This window comes from Malaclemys terrapin, chromosome 8, assembly GCF_027887155.1.
Source record: "Malaclemys terrapin pileata isolate rMalTer1 chromosome 8, rMalTer1.hap1, whole genome shotgun sequence".
NCBI lineage: Eukaryota > Metazoa > Chordata > Testudines > Emydidae > Malaclemys > Malaclemys terrapin.
The window spans coordinates 50,777,375-50,801,187 of NC_071512.1; the positions used below are offsets into that span (position 1 = coordinate 50,777,375).

The 23,813-nt window shown below is 45.9% G+C and overlaps 1 protein-coding gene across 3 annotated transcripts in view; it reads right to left on the reverse strand.

Annotated features, from left to right (window-relative positions):
- The window catches only part of TNR (tenascin R), a 149,441-nt gene that overhangs the window by 25,256 nt on the left and 100,372 nt on the right, over nucleotides 1–23,813 (reverse strand). For all 3 annotated transcript variants that reach the window (XM_054038696.1, XM_054038697.1, XM_054038698.1), the window contains 5 exons: nucleotides 23,393–23,508; nucleotides 18,473–18,623; nucleotides 12,605–12,874; nucleotides 9,774–9,959; nucleotides 943–1,032 (listed from right to left, as the gene is read on the reverse strand). In XM_054038696.1, coding sequence (XP_053894671.1) covers nucleotides 943–1,032; nucleotides 9,774–9,959; nucleotides 12,605–12,874; nucleotides 18,473–18,623; nucleotides 23,393–23,508 — 813 coding nt within the window. The remainder of the gene's footprint in view (nucleotides 1–942; nucleotides 1,033–9,773; nucleotides 9,960–12,604; nucleotides 12,875–18,472; nucleotides 18,624–23,392; nucleotides 23,509–23,813) is intronic.

A 23,813-nucleotide genomic window follows, 5' to 3' on the forward strand; every position in this document is an offset into this window, starting at 1 on the left:
GCAGGGGAGCTGGCTAGTGCTTTTGGTACATGAAGTGACACTCCCCTAGTCACAAGACCTAAGCACACTTACGAAGACTGTGGCTATGGCTACACTAGAGAGATGACAGCGACGAAGCTGCCAGCTCTCTAATGTAGCCACTATAAGCCAACAGGAGAGAGCTCTCCCATCAGCTTAACTACTCCAGCCCCCGCGAGCGGCGGTTCTGAGGGCTGTCAAGCTCCTGTGTTGGCAGGAGAAGCATAGGCACGGGAACTAAGCGTATGGGGGGTGCTGCAGCAGGTTTTAGGCGGGGTCCCAACCCCCCCCCGGGGCTGTGCTCCTGGCCCCGCACGTGGGGTCCTGGCTGCCACCCCATGCCCGGGGCTCCGTTCCCAGCCCTGCACACAGGCCCCATGCCCAGGGCTCTGCTCCCAACCCCACATGCAGGGTCCCGGCTGCTGGGCCCGCACCCTACCCCAGCCTTGGCTCCCTTACCCCTGTCTGGGTCCCCTCCTCCAGTAGACAAGGCCTTGCTCCCGGCCCCAGCTGCGGGGGGGGGGGGGTTAGGGGGCATGGACAGGGGTAAGGGGGCTGGCTTTCAGCATCCCTGCTAGTAAAAGTGTTCCATCACCACTGTGGAGACGCTCTCCCACCAACATAGTGCAGTCCACATCAGCACTTACGTCGCTCAGGGGGTGGTTTATTCACATCCCTGAGCGACATAGATTATGCCGACATAAACCCTAGTGTAGACACAGCCTGTGACAGGTTAGCTGGCAGGATCCTATAGCAGAGGCTGCACCAGGCAGCATTGGCTCTCCCTGGCTCTGCACAGGCTAAGGCTGGACGTGGTTTAAAGGAAGCAGTGCTGTGCTTTAAGAATGATGCCAGTGAGTACCATGCTGCACGTTTTATTTTGCATGTTTATAGGGCTGTGGTCTGATGGCACATGGAACTCACCGGTCCTTGCGTTCATGGTGGCTGGGATGCTCTGCTTGCTATCCATGATGGCTGATATCCCAATTCCATATTCAGTTCCTGGCACCAGATCTGCCAGCAGATACAAAGAAAGACAGGTTATGCTTATGTATGTGTGCATGAGTGTGTGTATTTTACCAACCACATGATTGTATCTCCTTTGCTTTGCCTCACCCCTTGGCATTCTCTCTTCACTATCAACCTTGTCATGGCAACTCCACGTTCTCCTGTTGCTGTCTAAGTGCTTATAAAGGGCACAGTATTTATGGTATCTAGGTGCTAAGGTTGCTGCTGAAAAATTTCCAACAAAACTATTTGGCAGTGCTGAATTATTTTCTGGGGTATCAAGTGCCATTCCGAGATGTCTCTAAAGTGAAGCAACTTAGGGAAATCTTAGGAGAAATTGAACAGGACCTCAGAAAACAACTTCATATTGTGAGAGTTCATGTGTCCGAGGAAGCTATTGGCCATGCATAAAGATTTCTGATGGCCCTCCAAAGGCCAGGGAAGTGGAATCATGCTACATATTCTTGATCGCCATCTACTGGCACCTTATCTATTAGCTATTTATATATGTACCTATAGAGACCACCCTGTAGCATCTATCACCACAACATTTTATTTTGCTTTGCTACTGTTAGAGATGTCCCAATTTCTCCAAGACTGCTCGGTTACTCTATGACAAGGATAGACCTCTAGCTTAGACCGTAGCATGCTGTCACAGTTGACTGATCAGTGCAAAATCTGGAGTTGTACCTATCTGTAAAATTGGGAGAGAAACACTTTTATACCTCGCAAGAGTGTTGTGAGCATGATTTAGGGCTTGCAGCTAGCTGGGGTGTAAATCTTCCCAGCCCTAGCCTGCCGCGCACTGTGTCCGATGCACACTAACAGTTCCTTAGTACAGTGGTCGCCAAACTTTTTTGATCGCGCACCCCTATCAGTAAAAAATTTTTGAGCACGCACCCCCTGCCGCGCCAGCTCTATAATTTTTGCCAAAGCAAAAAAAAAAAGCCGCTCGGACTCCTGCCTGAACTGACGAAGCAAAAAAATAAATAAAAAAAAAGCGCTTCTCCTGCCGCGCACCCCCAAGGATCCTCTTGCGCACCCCACTTTGGAGACCACTGCCTTAGTGCACTCTGATCTACTCCTGTTTCAAAGCAGGGTACATCAAAACATGCTAGGGTACTGTTAGTGTGTGGCAGCAGGGTCCACGTGGCCAGTGAGTACAGGGTAGATTCATGCCCCAGCTTGCCATGGACTAAATGTTTGTGTAGACCAGCACTGAGTTAATATTTTAGACCCTGCTTTGAAAATGGAGAGCACTACAGAACCGCTAAGTAATATTCTTAGAGGTCAACAAATGTCCATGTAAGTTGTGTCTTGATTTGGGCTGGAGCGGTTGGCTCTTTTGGGAGCACTGCATACATTGTTGGCTGGGGAAATTGGATTATTCTAACAAAGACAAGGCAATGTTTTAAAAGCAACTATTGAGACCTGCTGTAGTTGCTTGTAAAAAGACAGAAATTCAGAGTGAGAGACTCAGCCAGAGAGAGATGGAAATGATAAGCTAGCGTTATTTGTTACCAGAATGATTTGACATCCAACATTGTCATCTGCGTTTCTTATTTTTGCGGTGTAGATGAAATGGTCAATAATTAATAAAGGAACAGTCTTTTGCTCTGAGAGCTGAAACAAGCAGGTCCTAGACTGCGGTAGGCACAACCTGTGATTTCTGACTCAGGAGATTGAAATCTAGCTAATTTCCTGGGCACCGATCGCAGATCACTATTTTATCTAGGTGGAATATTTCATGGGTTTGTCTGTCACTTCCTTTTGGTTTCTGATGGGTTTATTTCTCTCCTGCCCGGCCATTATTGATCTTTCCCATCAAGTTAGATAAAGCTGTAAAAAAACAGCAGCCAAGCAAAACTCATTTCCACAGAAGTAGCATTGCCAAAATGGGACACAGCAGCATGCGGGAGCCCCTATCTGGGGACAATCTCTGACCCCTCCCTGCCTTCTGTGGACTAAGAGGCAGGGAACATAGGTTGTATTCACTGCCACTGAACTGCTAGGTGGCCTTCAAGTCACATCATCTCTTTGGGCCTCTGTTCTCCCTGCCACCCTTTGCCTGTCTTGTCTATTTAGGTTGTACTCTCTTGTCTCTCTCATGATGCATTTGTGCAGCACCGAGCACAATGGAGCCCTGATCTCAGCGGGGGATTGTAAATGCTACTTTCATACAAGTAATAACGATCATTTAGGCACCAAAGTAAATGTCATAATTGGGGCTGCTGGGTGCTGAGCCCTGTTGAAAATCTGGCCCCAATTGTGGGTGCTGAGCACTTGGAAATATGGCTCAAAGCTGCTTGGAAAATCTGGCCCATAGTGCTTGCAGGGATCTGTTCCATTGCTACTTCTCCATCTGCTTCCACCTTGATCAGGAAAGAGAGCATGGTCTGGCCACTGTTAAGGCCTAAGGCAGTAGGGAGGTCAGGGTTGGTGGTGTGGCGTTCTCTCAGGTTCTCAATAAGTGCTCAGCGTCCTCGTGGTGACATGTGTAATCGGATTACAAAGGACTTCATTCTTTTCTTTGGCCAGCGGCACAAGGACAGTGAAGCTGAGCTGCTAATCCTTCACCAGCTCCAATTAGGCACTGCGTAATTAGTGAGGGGTGAATGGGGCATGTGGCCACTCCAGAGGTCCCATTCTGTGCATATTCCCTCTTGGCACAATTATGAACAGGGGAACTCAACCCTTACCTACCCTTTTAACAGCTGTCAAAACGTTCCTCAACTCCCCACCCCACCCCCGCATCCCCCACTGTGATAAGAGCACCAATCCCTGTGCGAGCTATAATAATGGCAGTCTCCTGACTTCCCACCCAGCCCTTGGAGTGCTGAGCCCATGACTCCTACCCACCCTCTTTGCCCCCATCCGTGTGTACAGAAACAGGAGACTCACAGGGCTACGTAAATGACAAGGCCAGTGCTGCAAAAGGATCAGAGGTTTGGGTAAGTACCACACCTGAATTCAGATACTGCCTGCACCATACTCTCCAAACCACTTGGGTTTGCAAAACTGGCCTGGCAATCTGTCCATCTTGTGAGATTTCCAGTACTTCCTGCTACTTCATGCTGGAAATACTAGGAGATGGCCTTTTCCTGTCCAGGTATGCTCCAGGAAGTGCGGATGCACATTAAAGTTTTTTTTTTTTTTTAAAGTGAAATATTAAACAGAAACTTCTGCCACTCCCAGGGTTCTGAATGTCAAGGGCTGCTAGGAGCTCTGAAGAGGCTTCGGAGAGCCAGCACCCCATAAACCATGCTGAAACTTTAAGGGTTGCAGGGTCCCTACCACCAGGCTGTATCTGTGCAAGAAGACAAGCAGTGGAGGTAGCCAGTTTCAAGCCAAGAGAGACAGACAAAACAAACACTAAAAATAAAATCCCCCATTAGGGCGGAACGTCCTTGCCAATGGAATTAAGGGAAACACTTTTCATGCTTCTGTGTAGCACAGAGATGCAGCACAGACCAGCTACTGAATCTGTGCAGCACCTGAGTGCTGCTTTCCCAAGCAGTTAAACAGAGATGAGTAATATCTTCTCCCCCGGCTCCTTCCTTCCTTTTGTACTCAGGATAGGAATCCTCCAAGGCCCATGTGTGGTTGTGTATGAGGATGAGTGATGGACAGCAGTTCCATGCCAATCTCCGCACTAGAGCTGGCCAAAAACCAGGGAGGAAGTTGGCCAAAGATTAAGAATAACTGTCAAGGTTATTTTTGTTTTGGCAGTTTTCAAAAGAAACAGTATTTTCAGTTATTGCACTTTTTTTTGCAAAAATGTTGAGGTTTGGAATTTTGAATTTGCTCTTCCATCTCCCCTGTTTCCATTTTGGCCACTGCAAAGGGGAAGGAAGAGAGACTGAAGCAAGGAAGGGAGAGGTTAAAGGATCAGTGGAGAAGGACCAAATAAAAAACGACAATGTGTGTTTTTCGATTTCATGGGGGGAAAGACCCTGGAAAATTAAAATTAAAAAATTCCCCACAACAATATCTGATTTTGAAAAAAAGACTAGTGTCCACTTAAACTGTTTAATTCCAGTACCTACTCTGCTCATTTGCCAGGGTCACAAAAGTGATCTTCAGTCCTTTTTACTCCACAGCTCTGTCTGGGCCAGATGCTTGGCTGATGTAAAGAGAGTCCAATGGAGTTACACCAGTTTACATCAGCTGAGGATCTTGTCTTAAGCGTCTATTAATTTTCATCGCTTCAGCTAATAAAGCTATAGGAGACGGAGCTGGAGTATGTTCTGGATCATGTATCATCAACAGAATGGTTAACTAAGTTCTGTTTGCAGAACCTCAATTACTGTGAGGCAATGCTAGAAAGGAAGGACACAGCTTGACTTTCAGATCCCAGGCTTGGGTTACAGGGATAGCACCTAAGAAGCCATACTTTCACCTTCAAATGGAGCAAAGCTGGCAGGCACCCTCATGAGACAATTACATGGGGCCTACTGTGAGAAAGACCTAATTTTCCACGTGTGTTGTAGGAAATGGGCATGAGCTAGTTCACTAAACCGGCCACTTGGTGGCAATGACATTCCACACACCAGGTTCTCCCCTAGCCCAACAAAAACAGCTGGACTGTGAAATCATTGGGCACCTTGGCACACGTGGCACTGGTATATCAGTATCCAGATGTGGGGACGAGCAGTAGCTAAGACTTAGGCCAAAGGCAAAGATCATTAGATTAGGAGATATCCTGGGTCACTGGGCTGGCTTTAAGTGTGGGCTGACCAAGAGGCTGCATTTAAGGGGGCACCGTGATGCTGGCTGGAATTCAGCTGCAGGAAGAAACCATCTGGCCAGAAGACCCCATGTGCTGTGATCCCCTCCCAAAATTATGTGCTGCAAGAAGAGGCTGAATGGCCAGCAGACAGGTCCCCTATTCTATCCAGGGGGAAGGAAATGGAAACCAACAGGCTGCAGGAAAAGAGAGACAGGAGGGGAACTTGGGAAGGGAAAGAGATGGAGGGCTGGGGGGAGAGCCTGAAATATTCTTTAGCCAGGTGTCAGCCCACCTAGGGCTGATTCCACTGGGGAATTTGGTTCCCTCCGTGTGAACATACCATTCTTTCTTCACTGCAGCACCCAGCAATGTACTGGATAAACTCAGAAGCACAGCTCTTTCCAGAGAGTAATGAAGATAACTCTGTTTTCCAGGCAACCGATGGCAACATTACAGCCCATCCAAATAGCTGCATCACTGCTTTCCCTCCAGAGGCCATCCTACTGCCCACTGCTCGTGGTGTGCTGAATCCTGGCTAGAGCTGCAGCGGTAGTGGGTGTAGGTATCCCAAGGGCTGGGCAGGCTGATGGGGTAGCTGAAGGCAAATGCTGTTGCTAGCATCATAAAACCTGACCCAGTTCTCTCCCTCTGGATCCCCCACAAAACAAGGAAGAGTTGCACGTTGACAGGGCCAGCAGAACGTTCCTTGAAACTTGGTTCTCTCCTGCTCCGAGTGCCTGGAGGCATGAATGCAAGGCCACCTACGTAGAGCTCTTTGCGGCAGCAGAACTTCTTCTCATCAAGCTCTCCACCATCTGCTCCTCACTGCACTCTGACTCCAATCCAGTTAGACTCCCTCAGGGGCATGAGAGAAGCAATGTTAGCCTTGGCCGTTATTTGGCTGGGAGCTCTCTAGGGTAACCTCCGATGCTGAGGAAGTGGAGTTAGATATTCAGCAGAAGCCATGCATCCCCTGGAGTCAGCAGTGGTGCAGTGCTCAGTCATGGTGTTAGGAGTTCTGTGCTGGTGCACGTACTAGCGTTTGGGTGGCATGTAATCCCCAGCTGTGATCTTATAGATGTTACGGCACTCATTGCAAAAGTAGGAACATTAGCTCTGGAGACCTGCTCAGCTTCCAGTTTGGCTAATTACCTTCCGCTGACCTAAATTCTTCCCACAGTTTAAGTGGATACTGCTAGTCGTCTTCCCTTCCCTTCCCTCCCCCAGCGGGGGTGCAGAGTGGCTGTGCTGTTAAAGAGCTGCCAGACTTCAATGATGGGCAAAGTGATCCCTCTCTGTCAATTGCAGTGATTTCTGTTATAACAGAGCAGTGTTTTACTGGGCTATAATTACATTGTATTTGTTTTCCTTATATGGTGCCCTGAGGTTTTCCATGAGAGTTGGAATATGATGATGATAATGATGGAAGAAAGACTCTATATAAAAATGAGTCACTTACACTGAGTCAGCTTCCAACTCTCTGGAGTTGAGACATGTGAAGGAAGAGTAATGGGAAAGAATCATTACAGAGAATGCTAAAGGACAGTGCTCCCTTGGGACACAAGGTGGGTGGGGTAATAGCTTTGATTGGACCAGCTGCTGTTGGTGAGAGAGACAAACTTTCAAGCTTGCACAGAGCTCTAAGTTTCCCAGACCTGAAGAAACGCTCTATGTAAGCTCAGAGGCTTGTCTCTTTCACCAACAGAAGTTGGTCCAATCAAAGCCATGACCTCACCCTCCTTCTCTCTTGACTATCCTGAGACCGACACGGCTACAATACCGGAGCGATCTAGGAACACATTCTTAACATGATCCAGAGTGAAATCTCTTAGCACTGTATAAGAGATTGGTAATGGTGGAAACACCATTGCAATATGAGGATAATTCTGGCCTCTGCATTGTGGAAAGGAGATCATCAATATGGGGGACACGCTAACCAGGGCCTTTCAAAGATCTGGATGCCTTCTTTGGAGAGGCTAGAGAGAGACCTGATCCAAGACCCCGAATCTGAACCCCTTTGGGTTTGAAGGAAGATTTGAGTACAGATCCAGTTGTTTCAGCTCTGGGCCGTCTCAGTTAGAGACACTAGGTTGGGATTCATGGAAGGAAACATGTTTCTGAGGGGAACAGAAAGCCTAGCTGTTATGAAACTTCTGGTGCTGATATTAACGGCAAGAACAAAGGGTGCCAGCTAAACCTGGGGAGACGTCATACCCTGCAGAATTCCAGGTGGAATTTATTTACATGGAGCAATTAGAGGGAGACTCTAAGGTACTCAGACCCTTTACTCTCTATATAACCCTTTCAGTCGAATCTATCCGTCACCAACATTGTCCTCAGTATGGGTCTGATCCAAAGCCCAGAAAGGCTCCCATTGATTCCAACAGGCTATGAATCAGGCCCCAACTCCATGTAGAATTTGGGGCCTAAATGACCTTGGCAGCGTCCCTTTAGTATAAGGAGTAGACTCAACAACATGGAAATTTACAAAGGAATTGGACAAATGAAATAGCCCTGGGGTGAGATCCTGGTTCCACCCAAGTCGATGAGAGTTTTGCAATCTCCTCAGTTGCTAAGGTAATGGACTTTTGGTGCTTGCCTCTCTTCACTGTCCATAATTCCCTGTCTCGGAATCATAGACAGAAAATAGATTCTTCATCCAGACTCACCCTCTACTGCCAGCTTGTGCCTTATGATTTTTATCATTATAAATATTTGCATTTATATTGGGAACACCTCGACGCTCCAGCTGAGATCAGAGGCTCACTGTGCTAGGTGCTGCACAGACACATTGACAAGCCATTCCCTGCCTCAAAGAGCTAACAATCCAAACTGACAAGACAGACCAAAGGGTGGGGGGAGGAAGTGTTGTTATTCCCTACAATAGACTGATCTAAGATTTTGTCTAGTCTAGTTTTCAGTGTCTCAGGCTCTCCAGAGAGGCCATTTGACACCACCAGCCTGTTCTCTTTAAGCCTGTCGCAGTTCTTCAGCATGTCTCTCAAGCCTTCCTTCTCCACAAATGCATGCCCAGGAAACCCCTTTATTGTGTTTGCTTTAATTGGCTTTACTTGGCAACAGCTCTCAGTGAAATATTTCAGTAACAGATTCTGCTCTTAATTACATAGAGCTAAATCCAGACTGACTTCATGGGGTGGATGATATTCATGTCAAGGAAGTAACAACAGATTTACACCAGTGTAATTGACAGCAGAATTAGGCCCATTTGCAGTACTTACCTTTCACTGCTTGTCTGCAAACGTCTCTGAAGAAAGCTGGCAGGTAAGTTAAATTAACATGGTTTCATGAGTCTGTGAAGTCTCCCTCTAATCAAATTCTGCTTCTCAAGGCAGTTGCCCTCATGAAATGCAGCAAAAATGACATCTAATATTGAATTTTGCACACACCCCATTGTCACACTCACTGCTCTAATTGCTTTCCGGTCCTGCAGTCTTTTTTGTGATTAATTTTGTTGTGTTTGCAACTTTCCAACCGAGCAGAGTATGACCTGGGCTTTCCCAAAAAATCACTCAGTTTGCCCAGAACCAGATGCCACAGACACATGGGGGTTCCAGCTAGACAAGTGCCAGACCACCGGGGTATCCGCTAGATAGATGTCAGAGATGCAGGAGGATACCACGGATATTGCATGATCTTGTGTGCGGGGCAAGACCTGGCAGAGGTGTGGCTTGCTTCACTGCTACTTTTAGCCACGCTTGCTAGATCAAAGCTAGTTCGGGTATGTCTACAGGTGCTGCAAAACACTGACTGCTGTGTAGACATACCCTAAGTCTCACCAGTGTCAATCAGGAAACTCCACTGAAGTCAGTGATGGGCGAATCAGGCCCAAGTTGTCTCAAGAGCATCTCAGTACATAGGGAGTGGGATGGAAGAAGCTGTATGTTGCATGGGCTTGATCTCCCTCCCTGGTCTCCTGAATGGGGCCCAGTGCATGGAGAAAAACAGGCTGCCCAGCATCCATGTAGCTGCTAACAAAGGCCCTAACAGAGGGATTTACCTGTGAGGGTGGCCCGGGTTGTCAGGCCAGCATTCCGCGGCACCAGCACCTCGTGGTACTGCTCGCCTGCTAGCGTGCTATACACCACCCTGTAGTTCTGCACCTCCGCCTCACTGTTGTCCCACTCCAGTTCCAGGCTGGCCAATGTTCGCAAGCCCACCCGAAGGTTCTTGGGGGCATCGATCTCTATACAAGATAAGAAAACAAATGCAGTTCCATCTGCCAGGATTGCCCCCATCTGCAGCTGAGGAAATGCTTTCATGTGTTGGCAAGGAATCCAAGCTGTGTTATTGTGAGACCATGGTATTCTACCACCCCAGACACTAACCGTGATCTAACCTGCAGGGAGTTGCACTTGCTGAGCTGTCTGGATATCAAGGTAGTTATATGATCCCTGTCTCTGTGGTAGCTCAGCCCCCTACATTAATTCTTAGATTTTAAGGTCAGAAGGCTCTATTTTGATCATCTAGTCTGGCCTCCTGCATAACACAGGCCAGTGAATGGAGATGGACAGTAGAGCATCTTTTTTGTAAAAAGACACCCGATTTTGATTGAAAGAGTTCAGGTGATGGCGAATGCACCACATCCCTCAATAAATTGTTCCAATGATGAATTACCCTCGCTGTTTTTTTTTTTTTTAAAAAGCATGTTGAAATTGAATCCACCCAATACCTCAACGAGGTAAGGAATTATTATTATTATTATTCCCATTTTACAGATGGGGAAACTGAGGCATGGTAAGGCAAAAAGTCTATGGCAGAGCCAAGATTTGAACCCAGGACTCCTCCTGAGTGCCTTAACCACAAGCTCTTATGGCTCATCACAGACTCATAGGCAGGTAAATCCTGCTTTGATAGCAAGCCTTGTTGTTTAACACTGCTACATATTACTGTACATATTGTACCAAATTCTGCCCTCATTTACATTCATGCAACCCTACTTTGATCAACAGGATTGCACAGGTATATCTGAGCGCAGGATTCGGCCATTTTATATCCAGGGTATAACTACTTTTTGGTTCACAGGTAAAATTATACTCGGTAGATCCCATCTAACTGTATATTTTTGTTCATTTGTTTTTGGAGGGACTTTTTGATCATAACAACTCATAGTGATAATATAAGGAAAGGCAAATTCAGCAAATTGATAGCACTGTACATCTCATTCTAAATATATACAGTAGAGACACTACAGTTACTGTCCTAGAAGCACTGGTATCCACTGAGAATATATATGACAGGTAATTTATAAACCATAAAATAGCACTGAAAGATGCTCTCTAGCTTCTCCTTTATGGCACGGTAAATTAAACCTGTTAGCCATCCACAGGCTTAGCATTAATTAAAGGTTTACCGACCGTTTAGAGTATTCATATAAAGTATCAAAATAAGATAACCAAATTTTTAACTGTGTCACTTTCAGTTGCTTGACGGCAGATTGTCTCAGGTGGCCCCCCCCTCCCCCATCTCCTCTCTCTCAATTTGAATAGCTATAGATGGGGCAATTTTTTTCAAAAAATGGGTACCTAAAATTAGGCTCCTAACTCCTCCTTCTTTAGGCATCTAAAGAAGTGCCCTTATTTTCTAAAGTACTTAGCTTCGAGTAGCTTAGTGCTTTTGAAAAATCAGGCGACTTATTTAGGTTCTTAAATATGGATTTAGGAGTCTAATTTCCATTTTTGCATATCTTGGTTATGGGCTCAAACTAATCTGAAGACCTGAATGTTCTTTGAACTTGCAGGGCTGGTTAATAACCCAAACCCATGCCCTTGTGATGTGCTTACATACTATGGGGATGTGGGTTGTACTAAAACATAGGTCTGAACTTTGGGAAAATGGAGCTCTGGATCCAGCCGCACAACATACACTCGTGGAAATTAATTCCTGTACCTTGTTGCATCTTGCAGCAAATCAATATCTCTGGGTTACAAAGCATTACCTTAATGCAATACTTACTGGGCAAAAATCAGCATAGCTCCATTGACTTCAATAGAACTACACCGATTTATACCAGCTGAGAATCTAAACCATTGTATTACACTGCAGACCTACGATTTTTTTTCTCCTGCCAAATACATATTGCAAATAGGACAGGCAAACAGATTCTGTAGATAGAAAGAGAGACAAGTACATACTGTAAAATTCTGATAGATGAGTATATACTGTAGAGGGAAACATACAGAGATACCATACAGATCTGTCAGAGTAGAAAAATCCTTCACCCAAAAGTATTTACTCTGATGCTATGCAGAATCAGAGATTATGCAGTGAGTCAGAGATTCACTGTACAGTCGGCTTATATCAAAGGCTGTCATAAGACAGGTCTCCTGGAGCTCAGTGGTGTTGGTTCAGCAGTGCGCATACAGGCAGCAGATGGCAGTGGAGGAGTGAGACGTTGTGTCTGGTCACTGCTCTAGTAAGAGGAGAAGACACTGGGCGTGACCCTGAAGGAAAGAGGCTCTACTCCCGTTACGAGTAGAGGAAGTACATTTAGTATGGCAGCGTCTGTCTGGCAGTCCATTGTGTTAAAGCCAGTTGCCTACCCAGGCTATCAGTCCATGAACTGGGCAGCTAGCTGGGTGTGTCTGTGTCTGTCAGTCAGTGCGTTGGCCTGTTTGTGGGGGCAGTCAGGCAGAAGGCCCTGATAAGTCTGTCAGAAAGGGAATCAATCTATTTGTGAGGGGAGCTGAGTCTCAGCCTGTGCGTCACTGATTCAAGTCAATCTGTTCGTCCGTCATCCAGTGAGTCAACCTGTTTGTTATGCGGGTCTCTTGATGGCTGGCTGTGTACTGGACTAGACTCTAGCTAGCCTTTTAAATGGCACTGACGTACCTGTTGTGAAGGTAGTGACAGCAGGGTCACTCTCGTTGGTCCCTCGGACCCCAGAGATAGAGACTTCGTACTGTGAGCCGGGCCTCAGGGCCTGCATCGAGTACTGGCTCAGGGGAGGCTGCAGTCGGAACGTGGTCTTCCCCCCTTCCCCATTCACCAGGCCATATTTCAGCAGGATGTAGTCTACTTTAGCTCGGGGCGGGGTCCACTCCACGAAGGCCACCGTGTCTGAGACGTCTCGCACCAGGATTTGGGTTGGCCCATCAATTACTGGACACCAAAGAAGCATGTTAGTTCAGGGAGTTAAACACAGACAGAAAACATGTAAATTGCATGGCATCCGGCCCTGGGGAAAGAGAGGGCTCAGTCTTGCTACATCTGATATTTGAAGTGGCCCATCACCACTTTCAACTTAGTATCCAGGCAATAGCAGGAGGAAAAGAACTAATGTGAGTTGTGACCCAAGATCCCAGCTCAGGGTCCGTGGATTAGAGATAGGCCTCCAGGCTATGCCATGCTGGCTAGATGAGTTGTTTGTGGCTGCCAAGCAATAGGATGTAGGGGAAGGGGTCTGTTAAAGGGTGGATAGATCTGAATAGATTCTTGGGTTTGGTTCAGGTTTAGAGTGTTCATGGGAACCTTCTTCCGATATGCCAAGATTCATATGGAGTGGGACTAAACCAAGAAGAGTAAGCCATACAGCATAGATTCCAAGGCCAGAAGGGACCATTGTGATCATTTAATCTGGCCTCCTGTATAGCAGAGGCCAGAGAACTTCCCTGAATCAATTCCTGTTTGAACTAAAGCAGATCTTTTAGAAAAAGATTTAAAAATCTATCTTGATTTAAAAATTCCCACAGATGGAGAACCCACCACAACTCTCAGTAAGTTGTTCCAAATGTTAATTGCCCTCACTGTTAAAAAATTGTGCCTCATTTCTAGTCTGAATTTGTTTAGCTTCAACATCTAGCCATTCTATCTTGTCATACCTTTTTTTGCTAGGCTGAAGAGTTCTGTTCCCCATGTCAGTTATTATAGACTGATCAAGTCACCCCTTAACTTTCTCTTTGTTAAACTAAACAGATTCAACTCCTGTGCAGTCTTTCACTATAAGGCATGTTTTCCAAACCTCTAATCATTCTCATGGCTCTTCTCTGAACCTTCTCCAATTTATCAGCATCCTTCTTGAATTGTGGACTCAAGAACTGGACAGTGTTCCAACAGTGGTCACACCAGTGCCAAATACAGAGAAAATATCATCTCCCTACTCCTACTCAATATTCCCCTGTTTCTACATCCAAGGATCATATTAGCCCCTTTGGCCAACAGCGTTGCATGGGAAGCTCATGTTCAGCTGATTATCCACCATTAACACCAAGTTCTTTTCAGAGTTGCTGCTTTCCAGGATAGAGTCCCCCATTCTGTAAGTAAAGCCTGCATTATTTATTCCCAGATGTATGATCTTACTTTTGGTCATATTAAAATGCATATTCTTTGAGATCCAGATTGCGCTGTATCAATGACCTCTTCTCTTCATTATTTACTGCTTCCTCTATCTTTGTGTCATCTGTAACCTTTACCAGTGATGACTTTATGTTTTCTTCCAGGTCTTTGACAAAAATGTTAAATAGCCTAGGGCCAAGAACTGATCCCTGCAGGACCCTCCTAGAAACATCCAGGCATAATGATAATTCCCCATTTACAATTACATTTTGACACCTGTCAGCCAATTTTTAATAATCTGTGGATTTCCAGTGTGCTGAAAATATGAGAAGAGTTGAGAAAACAACTAGCACTTTCAAGAGACTTTTCAAAACTCAACATTAGTTACAATATCCCAAAGGTTCTACCCATCCTTTACAAAGAGAGAGGAGTTGTAGACAGATCTCTAGAGCTTGGAGAGAGAAGGAATACCTCCTGGGATTTCCATTGCTCCCTGTTTGATCAGGAAATCCCACAAGGTTGTGTTGACATTTCTACTTCCTCTCTTAGAAGAAATCCAGAAGTGCAGGAACCACATGGAAATAAAAAATAATCTAAAGAAAAAAGTTACCCGGTGAAAAGTTTGGGTTCAAATTCTGCGTTGATGCTGTTTGATTCTAACTGCTTTGCCTGTCTGTAGGTATTGTAATGACAGGAGCCAAGCATCTGTGTATTGTTCATGTACTGTAGCAACATTAACATGCAGTGCCTGCTGCACAGCCAATTCTGAGACTTATTTTCTACCTGGGGATCTGAGATCTATAATCCAGGTTCATATTGTATGGAGGCTTGTTTGTTTGTTAGTTTTACTAGTGACAGCCTAAATTGTATTCTGTAACTAGTACTAAATGTGCTGGCCTTGTAAGCCAGGGTTTAGTTAGTGCAAAACAAAAATGTTTTGTTTTAAGTGCATTTTGTATGTTGGACAGGTTTCATTGGATAATAAACATATACTGAATATCTAGATCTTCAGAGGGGGCTGAGGTGTTGGGGGTGATCTAAGAGGTTTCTACACACACAGTTATTCCAAAATAGTTCTTCCTGATTAACTGCAGATGTGGATGCTCATATTCGAGAACAGGGAATCTTATTCCAAATTAGTTTAGTGGATTAAGATTGTAGGTGTTATATTAATGGGGCAATGCCTCCAAGTCCTGCACGGTTGTCTGCTTAGGTGGATAGACTAATTAGTGGCTAAAAAAATCAAGAGTTCAGCCACGGAAACTGCTGTTGCTACTGCAGAAAATGTGGAGCTTGCGTTTTTGGCTTGGATTTTCAAAGCTGCCTAAGAGGGTTAGGTTCCCAAACCTCAATGAAATTCAATGGGATTTGGGCATCTAGCTCCCTTATGCAACTTTGAAAATACCAGCCTCCGTGTGAACATTTAACATGGGAGTGTTAATGGACTGTAACCTGGTCAGCATCTGTCTCGAATCCGGTGAATTCCTTGTGACCAGAGCTGGGCAAAACTTCAGTGGAGAACGTTTGAACCACATTGGCAAAGGTGTAGAGGTTCCAGCCCCACCCACTGGGGTCTCTCAGAGGTTGGTGCGCCTGGACTGCGCAATGGCTTTGAGTGGAAAATCCTGTTTCTGCTCAAAACAAGACAAGTTTTGGCTGTTTCAGATGAGCTTCACTCTGAGATTTTGGGTTCATTGCAACTTAAAACCAAATGGATGGGGTTCTACCCTCCCATGAACCACAACAGAACAGAAAGGCTCACATTAGAGAGAGTCAACCAAATCTCCAGATTCAAAAATCTCTGGAGCTTTAGGAGCAGTCATAGCCAGATCCAGGCTCTGTGGCTGACCCCTCTCTGTATAATGGGCCAAGCCAAACCAACCCCCCAGATCTAAACCCCCACATGCTGGGAAAGCTGGGATCCAGCAGCTTGAACCCATCTCTTTGCAGTTGGAGCCTATCAAGAACCACACATGGTTGAGTTCGAGGCGGGGATCGTGGGGTGAAATTCTATGGCTTGTGTTTTGCAGGAGGCCCATCTGGCCTGAAGATTTATGAATCTACTAATCTACTTTGCACGATCCCTTATGAACTGAAAGCACTGTGAGTCTGAGGCTGCTCTACGTGTAACAGCTTCACTAGTTAGGGGAATGGAAACATTTAGTCATGACCAGTAGGTGTCTCTATTAAGCCACGTTACACAAGCAGCTGCTAAACACACAAACAAAGCAATAGGAAAGAATTTGTGTTTGTTTGCGGAGATCAAGTAGACTAACATCTGCAGCAAGATGATAGATTCTCTCTTCTAATGTTAGAAAGACCCTCCTGTGCTGACTGTAGAGACCTCTCTGTTATCTTGTGCTTTTTAGGATAACTTTCCTAGGAGCACTTCAGTCTCCAGCTCCATTAAAGCCCTAATTAGCAACCTCATTAGAACAGGTCTCTTTGTAACCTTCACAGAGCTGTTGAAATGTGAGTTTCTGTTTGTAAATGGTGTGGCCGGAGGGAGCTATCTGACTGGCTCGCAAGGATTCAGAGTGAGAACTTAGCTATGTGCTTTGCTCAGTGTTACCTTTGACTCAGCAATGAAAGGGTTAATTAGCTCTTGGAGTACACGCCTGGAGACTCTAATCTCGTCTGTCTGTGGGGGAGACTGGTGGGCTTGTGGCTACCATAAAAAATTGGTTCCGAAGAGAGCTGAGTCCATCAATGTGAGGCTGGGAATGATGATTATCTGTTCTGTTCATTTCCTCTGGGGCACCTGGCATTGGTCACTGTCGGAAGATGAGATAGTGGGCTAGATGGTCTTTTGGTCTGACCCAGCATGGCCATCCTTATGTTCTTGAGGGCCCTCAGCACCTCCCCGGATTTGGATCTTAACGTGTTATCTGGGTGTGCTGGTGGACTACATTGGTACAAGCACTTTTGGGGAACTGGGAACACTCAGTCTCCATCCTCAGAAATGTGCCTAAGATGAGATCACTAGAGGGGGGGAAACTTACTTTGACAGAACTATAATTGATCTGAGCCTTCACTTAGAACTGAAACTGGTCCTTGTTTGAGCTCAGTTAACGTTTCTCCATGCTTTCCCTGCATGAGCATCAGGCCAGGAGTGGGGGGAATTGTATCTAGCTAGGGGCAGATAGTTATCCCAGTCTGTAAGTTTGTTCCTACATGGGTCCTGGAGCTTTGAGCCCAGGAACTACAGTTCCCAGGATGCACTGGGGAGTATGGGGGAGAAAGGAGAAGGAAAGGAAGCATGTGAGCTCTATGCAACAGTGAGGGGAATTAGTTTTCCCTTTGCTGTTATCAAGCTCACTGAGTCTTCCGCAAAGGGGTTTAAGTACAAAAGAAGTGTCAAAATACTGGGAGAAGGGCTGTTCTTGCAGTGCTTCTGCACCCGGTTTGCAGCCCACATGGAATTAGATCATTCAGATAAGCCCCCACATTTCAGGGCATTTGTTTAACCCAAATCATCATTCAGCTTAGAAGTTCATCCATCTTTAGTGTGTCTTTGAGACTGAAATTGTACAGCTCAGTCAGGTGTTATTAGCATAACTGGGCCTGTGCCACAGAATTTGCATTTGTGTCTGACTTTCCCCCAAGTTCAAAGTGGGAGGATTTGGCTCTGATGTTCCAGTCCAGAGCTGTCTCTAATTATTACTTTCCTTGCAGAAATGATGTAGACCGAAGTAATCCCTGGTGTAAGTCAATGGTGTTACTCCATGGGTGAATTTGCCCTCTGAGTTTATCTAGCAGAGAGTAAATCCAGTGTTGCATGTTACCCTTGATAAGGAGGGTGTATTTGGGTAAAATGATCAGAATCCTCACCTGACCCTCCAAGCAAACCCAAACCTGCATCTTTTCAGAGGTTAAAAACATTTCAGTTTTAAGCCAATGGAGCTACACTGATTTACACGAACTGGGGATTTGGCCCATTGTTTGACTGTATTGTCGGTGAAAGGTGCATGAACAAAACCCTGGAGACTGGATTCTTCTTGTTACCCAGGGAACCAGTACAACATTGGCAGCAGAAATGTAAACTACACCACACCCACCCATCAATGTGCCGCTGCCACGCTCTGGTGGGACCACCTCTAACGGTGAGAGGGGAGTTCAGTCTCCAGGGCCTATTCGTTCCTTGGTTCCTCTGCTGAAACTGCCAATTAATGCCAATTGTGTTGGTGTTTTCTGTGATATGAATGCACATCCCCTGGGATCTGTATTGAGACCAGCACCTCATTTCACTTGGCCCAAATGATCCCCGCTGTCAGGTGATACCAGCCTTCAGCCTCTGCCGAACTGGATTAGATCTGACCTGCTGACCTGGAGGTGAAAGGATAGCTACACAAGACTGGGACCATGCCCCGTTCTGGGTCTGGAAAGATAGAGCATGCCTGAGGGCTAAAGGATGGAGTCACTCACAGGTGGAGATGCTGTCGGAGGTTGGAGGGCTCCTGGCTTGCTCCTTGAGGGCTACCACATTGACGATGTATTCTTCCCCAGGCTTCAGTCCTGTCTGGTTGAAAGTGGTGACACTGCTAGGAAGCTGTGCGATGACGCCACCTTCGTTGTTCTAGGGAGATTAAAAAAGAAATCCGCACAGAAAGTTGGGGAGGGGGGAGTCTGAAACTGGTAACATATTAAAAGGATGCAGTAGTTGGAGAAGATAATGGGGTTAGATGCCAGGTCAACATGGCCCCAAATATAGAGCATCAACAATCACTGGGGATAATGTACCCACCTGGGGAAAACTTACATACTCCCTGCATGTCTGCTTCATAAGTGACGCTTATTCATAGTAGTGACATCTTACGCATTCAATTATTCCCATTGTTTTCAATGGGTCTGCAGATCTGGGGAAGTGCTCATAAATGTGCATAAGGGCTGTACAGTCTGTCCAAAAGGTATTACATGCCTCAGGATGGGTGGACTCTTTTGCCAATGGTCCCAATGCCCCCTCGCAGCCAGCAGAGTCAGATGCATCTCATGCCGCTCACCCCTCAGTTGTTGCTTCCAGATGGCTGGAGGGCAGACAGCATTTTTCTCAATCCCCATTTTTATCTAGTGTGCGTGTGTGCGCATGTTCAAGCTGGTAGAGCGACTCCACATGAGAACAGGCAGTGAAAAGGGTCCAGGATTCATTCCTCTCTCTTTGCTGGCACTTCTCGGCTGCCAGGAGTCTCTTGTGGTTTATATATAGCTATGAAACTGCAAGCCCTTTGTTTTTGGCACACAATGCTTTTGAAGTATCTCTATTAAGTCTTTATACTCCATGTATTTCCTCTGGAAAACGTAAGTCTTTAAGCAACTGTAAATATCACCTTTCCTGCCAGTGTTAGCCAAATGAAACTTTTCTTGTCATTGTCTTCACTAATAATATACTAAGCAAATCTTTGCACATAGATTTCCATTCACATTCTTCCTTTTTCTCATGAAACTAGAAATCTTCCACTTTACCCCTAAATTGCCATTTTACCTTTTCTAATATTCTTTTTTTTTTTTTTTAACCTCTTTGTGGCTTTGTCATTTTCTCTGAGCTCTACTGTTTTGCAGAGCCGTTCCCACTATTGCTGCAAGTCTCATTGTGTTTTTTCCTTTCACACAGTGCCACCATATATTTGCCATCTGAAATCACTTTTATTTTATATTATGGAGCAACAGCAACAAGAAAGACCAGAATTAAAGTCTCCTTACAAGAGTACAAGGGATCTGTCTCTATAGCAGTCTGCAGGGATTGTGAGAACAAAAGAGTTGCTGTCTCACACAGAGTTCTTAGAAATATGAGGTACAGTGCACAGAAAGAAATGGTATCCTACTTTCATAGCCACATAAGCCACAGCTTTAATGTTAATGTGATACTATTGCTGTAGCGTATGTTTACTTTTCACTCTTGATGCTGTTTGTTTAATGTTTGCATTTCTTTCCACTAAACAATGAAAATAGCTGGTCAGTTTCATTTTAGTTATAGTCAGTGTCTAGTCGCTTTTCACTTTCAGAGTTTTAGAATGGCAGTGCAATGCTGTGATGTTTTGGAGGGAAATATTGCTATTTGGAATGTTTTAAAATACCTTGGAAATGTTTCTGTTGGTGTTAGGATTTTAAGAATTTAGTTTTACAAAATTTAAAGTTGGGATACATTTGACCTGACAAGTTCCCTTGAAATTTACAGATAATGCATTTAGGCTGAGATTTTCAAAGCCACTGGAGGGACTTGCCTTTCTTTATTAATCACACACTGCAGCATGATTATTATTTCTCCTATCATGTAGAGCACCACTGTTTATAAAATTCAGATTCCACACAAACTTTTTCTACTGTACCTGTCCTGTTCCATTCCAAGGTGTTACTTGTACCTGTACTGTAACTCCTCACTTAACGTCCTCCCACTTAACGTTGTTTTGAAGTTACGTCGCTGCTCCATTAGGGAACATACTCATTTAAAGTTGTGCAATGCTCCCTTATAACATCGTTTGGCTGACTTTACAAGGGAGCATTGCACAAGTCCCTCTTCTCTGCTTCCTCCCCCTCCCTTGCTCCCTCCCTCCCAGTGCTTCCCACAGCTGTTTGGCGGCACTTAGGACTTTCTGGGAGGGAGGGAGTGAGCAAGCGGGGAAGTTGCTGCCCTCCCCGCCCCAGGCAGGCAGGGCCACCTGGAACACAGGGACTTTAGGGGCTGCAAGGCCCTGGGCTAAGGGGGCCCCGGCCTGCAGCTCTAAAGCCCCTTTCGCAATGTGGCCCTGCGAGCACAGGCTGGAGGACTCAGGAGGAGCAGGGACAGCCGCGCAGCCAGCGGCCGGAGAAAAGCGGTGCCTTCCCCTTCAAAGGGCCGCTTCTCTCTGGCCGGCTTTGAAGGGGAAAGCGCCGCTTCTCTCCGGCCATGACTGCGTGGCTGCCCCTGCTCCTCCTGAGTCCTCCGGCCCGTGCTCGCAGGGTCGCATTCTGAAAGGGGCTTTAGAGCTGCAGGCCAGGGCCCCGGGGCCCCCTTAGCCCAGGGCCCTGCAGCCCCTAAAGCCCCTGCATTCCGGGTTGCCCTGCCCGCGGGAGGGGGGCAGCTCCCAAAATCACGACTCCCAGAATCGTGGTAATGGGGGCGGTGCCGCGCTGTGCAGAGCCACCTGCACACCCCCTGCACCAAACAGGAGCTGCCCCAGGTAAGTGCTCTGCACCTCCTGCCTGCCCCAGCCCTGAGCCTCCTCCCGCACCCTCACCCTGAGCGCCCTCCCACACCCTAACTCCCTCCCAGACCCTGCACCCTCAGCCCTGAGTGCCCTCCCGCACCCTAACTCCCTCCCCGACCCTGCACCCCCAGCCCTGAGCCCCATGGGTAAGCCAGGGGCACCTCCCCACCACAGTACAGTACTGTACAGTATATATTGCCCCCCAAAATTTCCTTGGAACCTAACCCCCCGCATTTACATTAAATCTTATGGGAAAATTGGATTCGTTTACATCGCTTCACTTAAAGTTGCATTTTTCAGGAACATAACTACAATGTTAAGTGAGGAGTTACTGTACCCGCTTGGGAAAATTAAACTGCATTTGTATAATGTGGACTAAGGTCTAATAGGAAAATGGTGGCCAGTGGTTTGTCTTTCTTGTGCAGGCCGAAATAAAATGTCACAGATTGCATTGCATCGTGACATAATTACGCTTGTAGCTCCACCTCGTGATGTCAAGTTAAGATGTCAAGGACTACTTGTGGCATCGAGTCTGGATGCATTGCGACCCTGCACTATCATGCCTGAGACAAACAAGGGACTATTTCCTTGGGACATGGGACAGAGCCATGAACATTAGGACGGTACAGTGACTCTAGGGAGGGATGGTGATCTTCACAAAGAAATTGGGTGAGACAGCCAAGTGCACTTCTGAGACTCTGTTTCCCCATCTTAAAATGGATATCCTAGCATTCATGTCAATCCTTATGTTGTAATGATTGATTCACTAGTGTTTGTAGATGTGCTAGTTTAGTTCACTTAAGGTTCTGGTAGTGTTTCCATTAGAATTTCTTATTTTTTAGTGGTTTATCCTGTTTTTGAATGAAAATTTCCTCTGGGCTTATAAATGCAATACATGAACTGCCACTCATAAGGGAATTTTGTGTGTGTGTGTGTGTGTGTGTGTGTGTGTGTACACACACATAAAATTACAAAAATATCCCTCCAGCCCTTTTGGAAACCAAAGTTAGAAAACAAAGTTGTTTTTGTCAATTTCTGCTCATCTTGATTTTGTTTTTGTACTGGTTCTGATTGTATGTTTTCACACCTTCAGGGGCCCAGTTCTGCAGTTCTTTATTTCACAGAACCCTTGTTTACTTCAGTGGGAGTTTTTCCTGAGTCAAGGCAATATAATTGGGCTCTTCATCCCCATTTCTTTTATTGTAAGATGTGTAGGATACGCTTGTAGAGAGGTGCCAGATACAATTTGAGTTGTAGTTCTATACAAGTGGTACAATAACTGAGAATAAATATTAAATATAGCATCAATGACCACTTTATTGTTGTTTTGTCTATGCAGATAAAATGTTTGAAATGTAGGGCAACAGTTTCAGCCCTCAACCTTCATTTTTGCAAGCACAAATTGTATCTGTTCTATAATTGTGGTTACAATGTTGCAGCCGGAATTATTTCTAATTGTGATTTAGGCTGCTTGGAGTCCGAGAGCTACTAAGTGCTCAATACTTCCGAAAATCAGGCCTCATATTTGGGTTGCTAAAAATGGATTTAGGTGCCTAGCTTTAGACACCCAAACAGGTTTCTATAATGGGTTTTTAGAGATGGTGATCAAATGCCTCATCTTCACACTGATAAGTTAGAAAAGATGAATCAATTGCTGAATTGTTCAGAAAAGTCTGATCAAAATCAGGGCAAGAAGGATGGAGAAAGAAAATAGAATGAAGAAGAGAGAGAGAGAAAGGTATGAGAAAGGAGATGACAGGAGAGAGGAAGGGAAGAGAGCAAGAGGACAGATAGAGGAAGAGGGGATGAGAGCTAGAGGACCCATTTGTTTATATGGTAAATGTAGGATCTTTTTAATGGAATTCCCGCTATAGGGATGCAGGCCCTGATACCAAGGATCCAGGGAAAATACTGTTCAGTGCAGAGCTGAGATCAATTGATCCAGATTGTGACCTGGTGTTTTAGTGCTTTGTTTTGGGGTGGGTGGGTGGGGGCAGAGTAGGGGTTTATTCAGATGGTGTTTACCCAGCCCTGCACTGTGCCCTGTTCTGTGTGTGTGACTGCTCCTTTAAATAGGGACCTATTATTGTGACTAACCCACAGAGCTGACTTTGGGTGGCCAGCAGTGGCAGGGCAGAGGCATGGTGGTCCCTGTTGTTGTTACCTTGGGGATGAAGCTGATCTCCCAGCCGTCAAAAGAGAAAGAGAAGGGCTCCCACTGCACCTCCACGGTGGTCTCTGTGATCGTCTTGAACTGCAGCCCTTGTGGAGTGGAGAGATCTGGAATGCAGCAATGCGGAGCACATTAGCTAGGCTGTGGCTCTGTTCCTGCTTTAATGACACAGCTCCCGACAGCACTAGGCACAGGACACCCTACATCCCTGACAGCTCAGTTCTCCTTTGACTATGCGCATCTAGGAGGGAACAGGCTGCGTAAACCTGACTGCTAGTGTCAAGGGGGGGTGTCATGAAGTAGGTACTGACAGTTGTTGGAATGAGTTTCCAGTGAAAAATGCCCTCCCCTCCCCCAAAATCAAACTTTTTTGTGGTAAAATTTTCATTTTTGTTGAAAAATGTTAATGTTA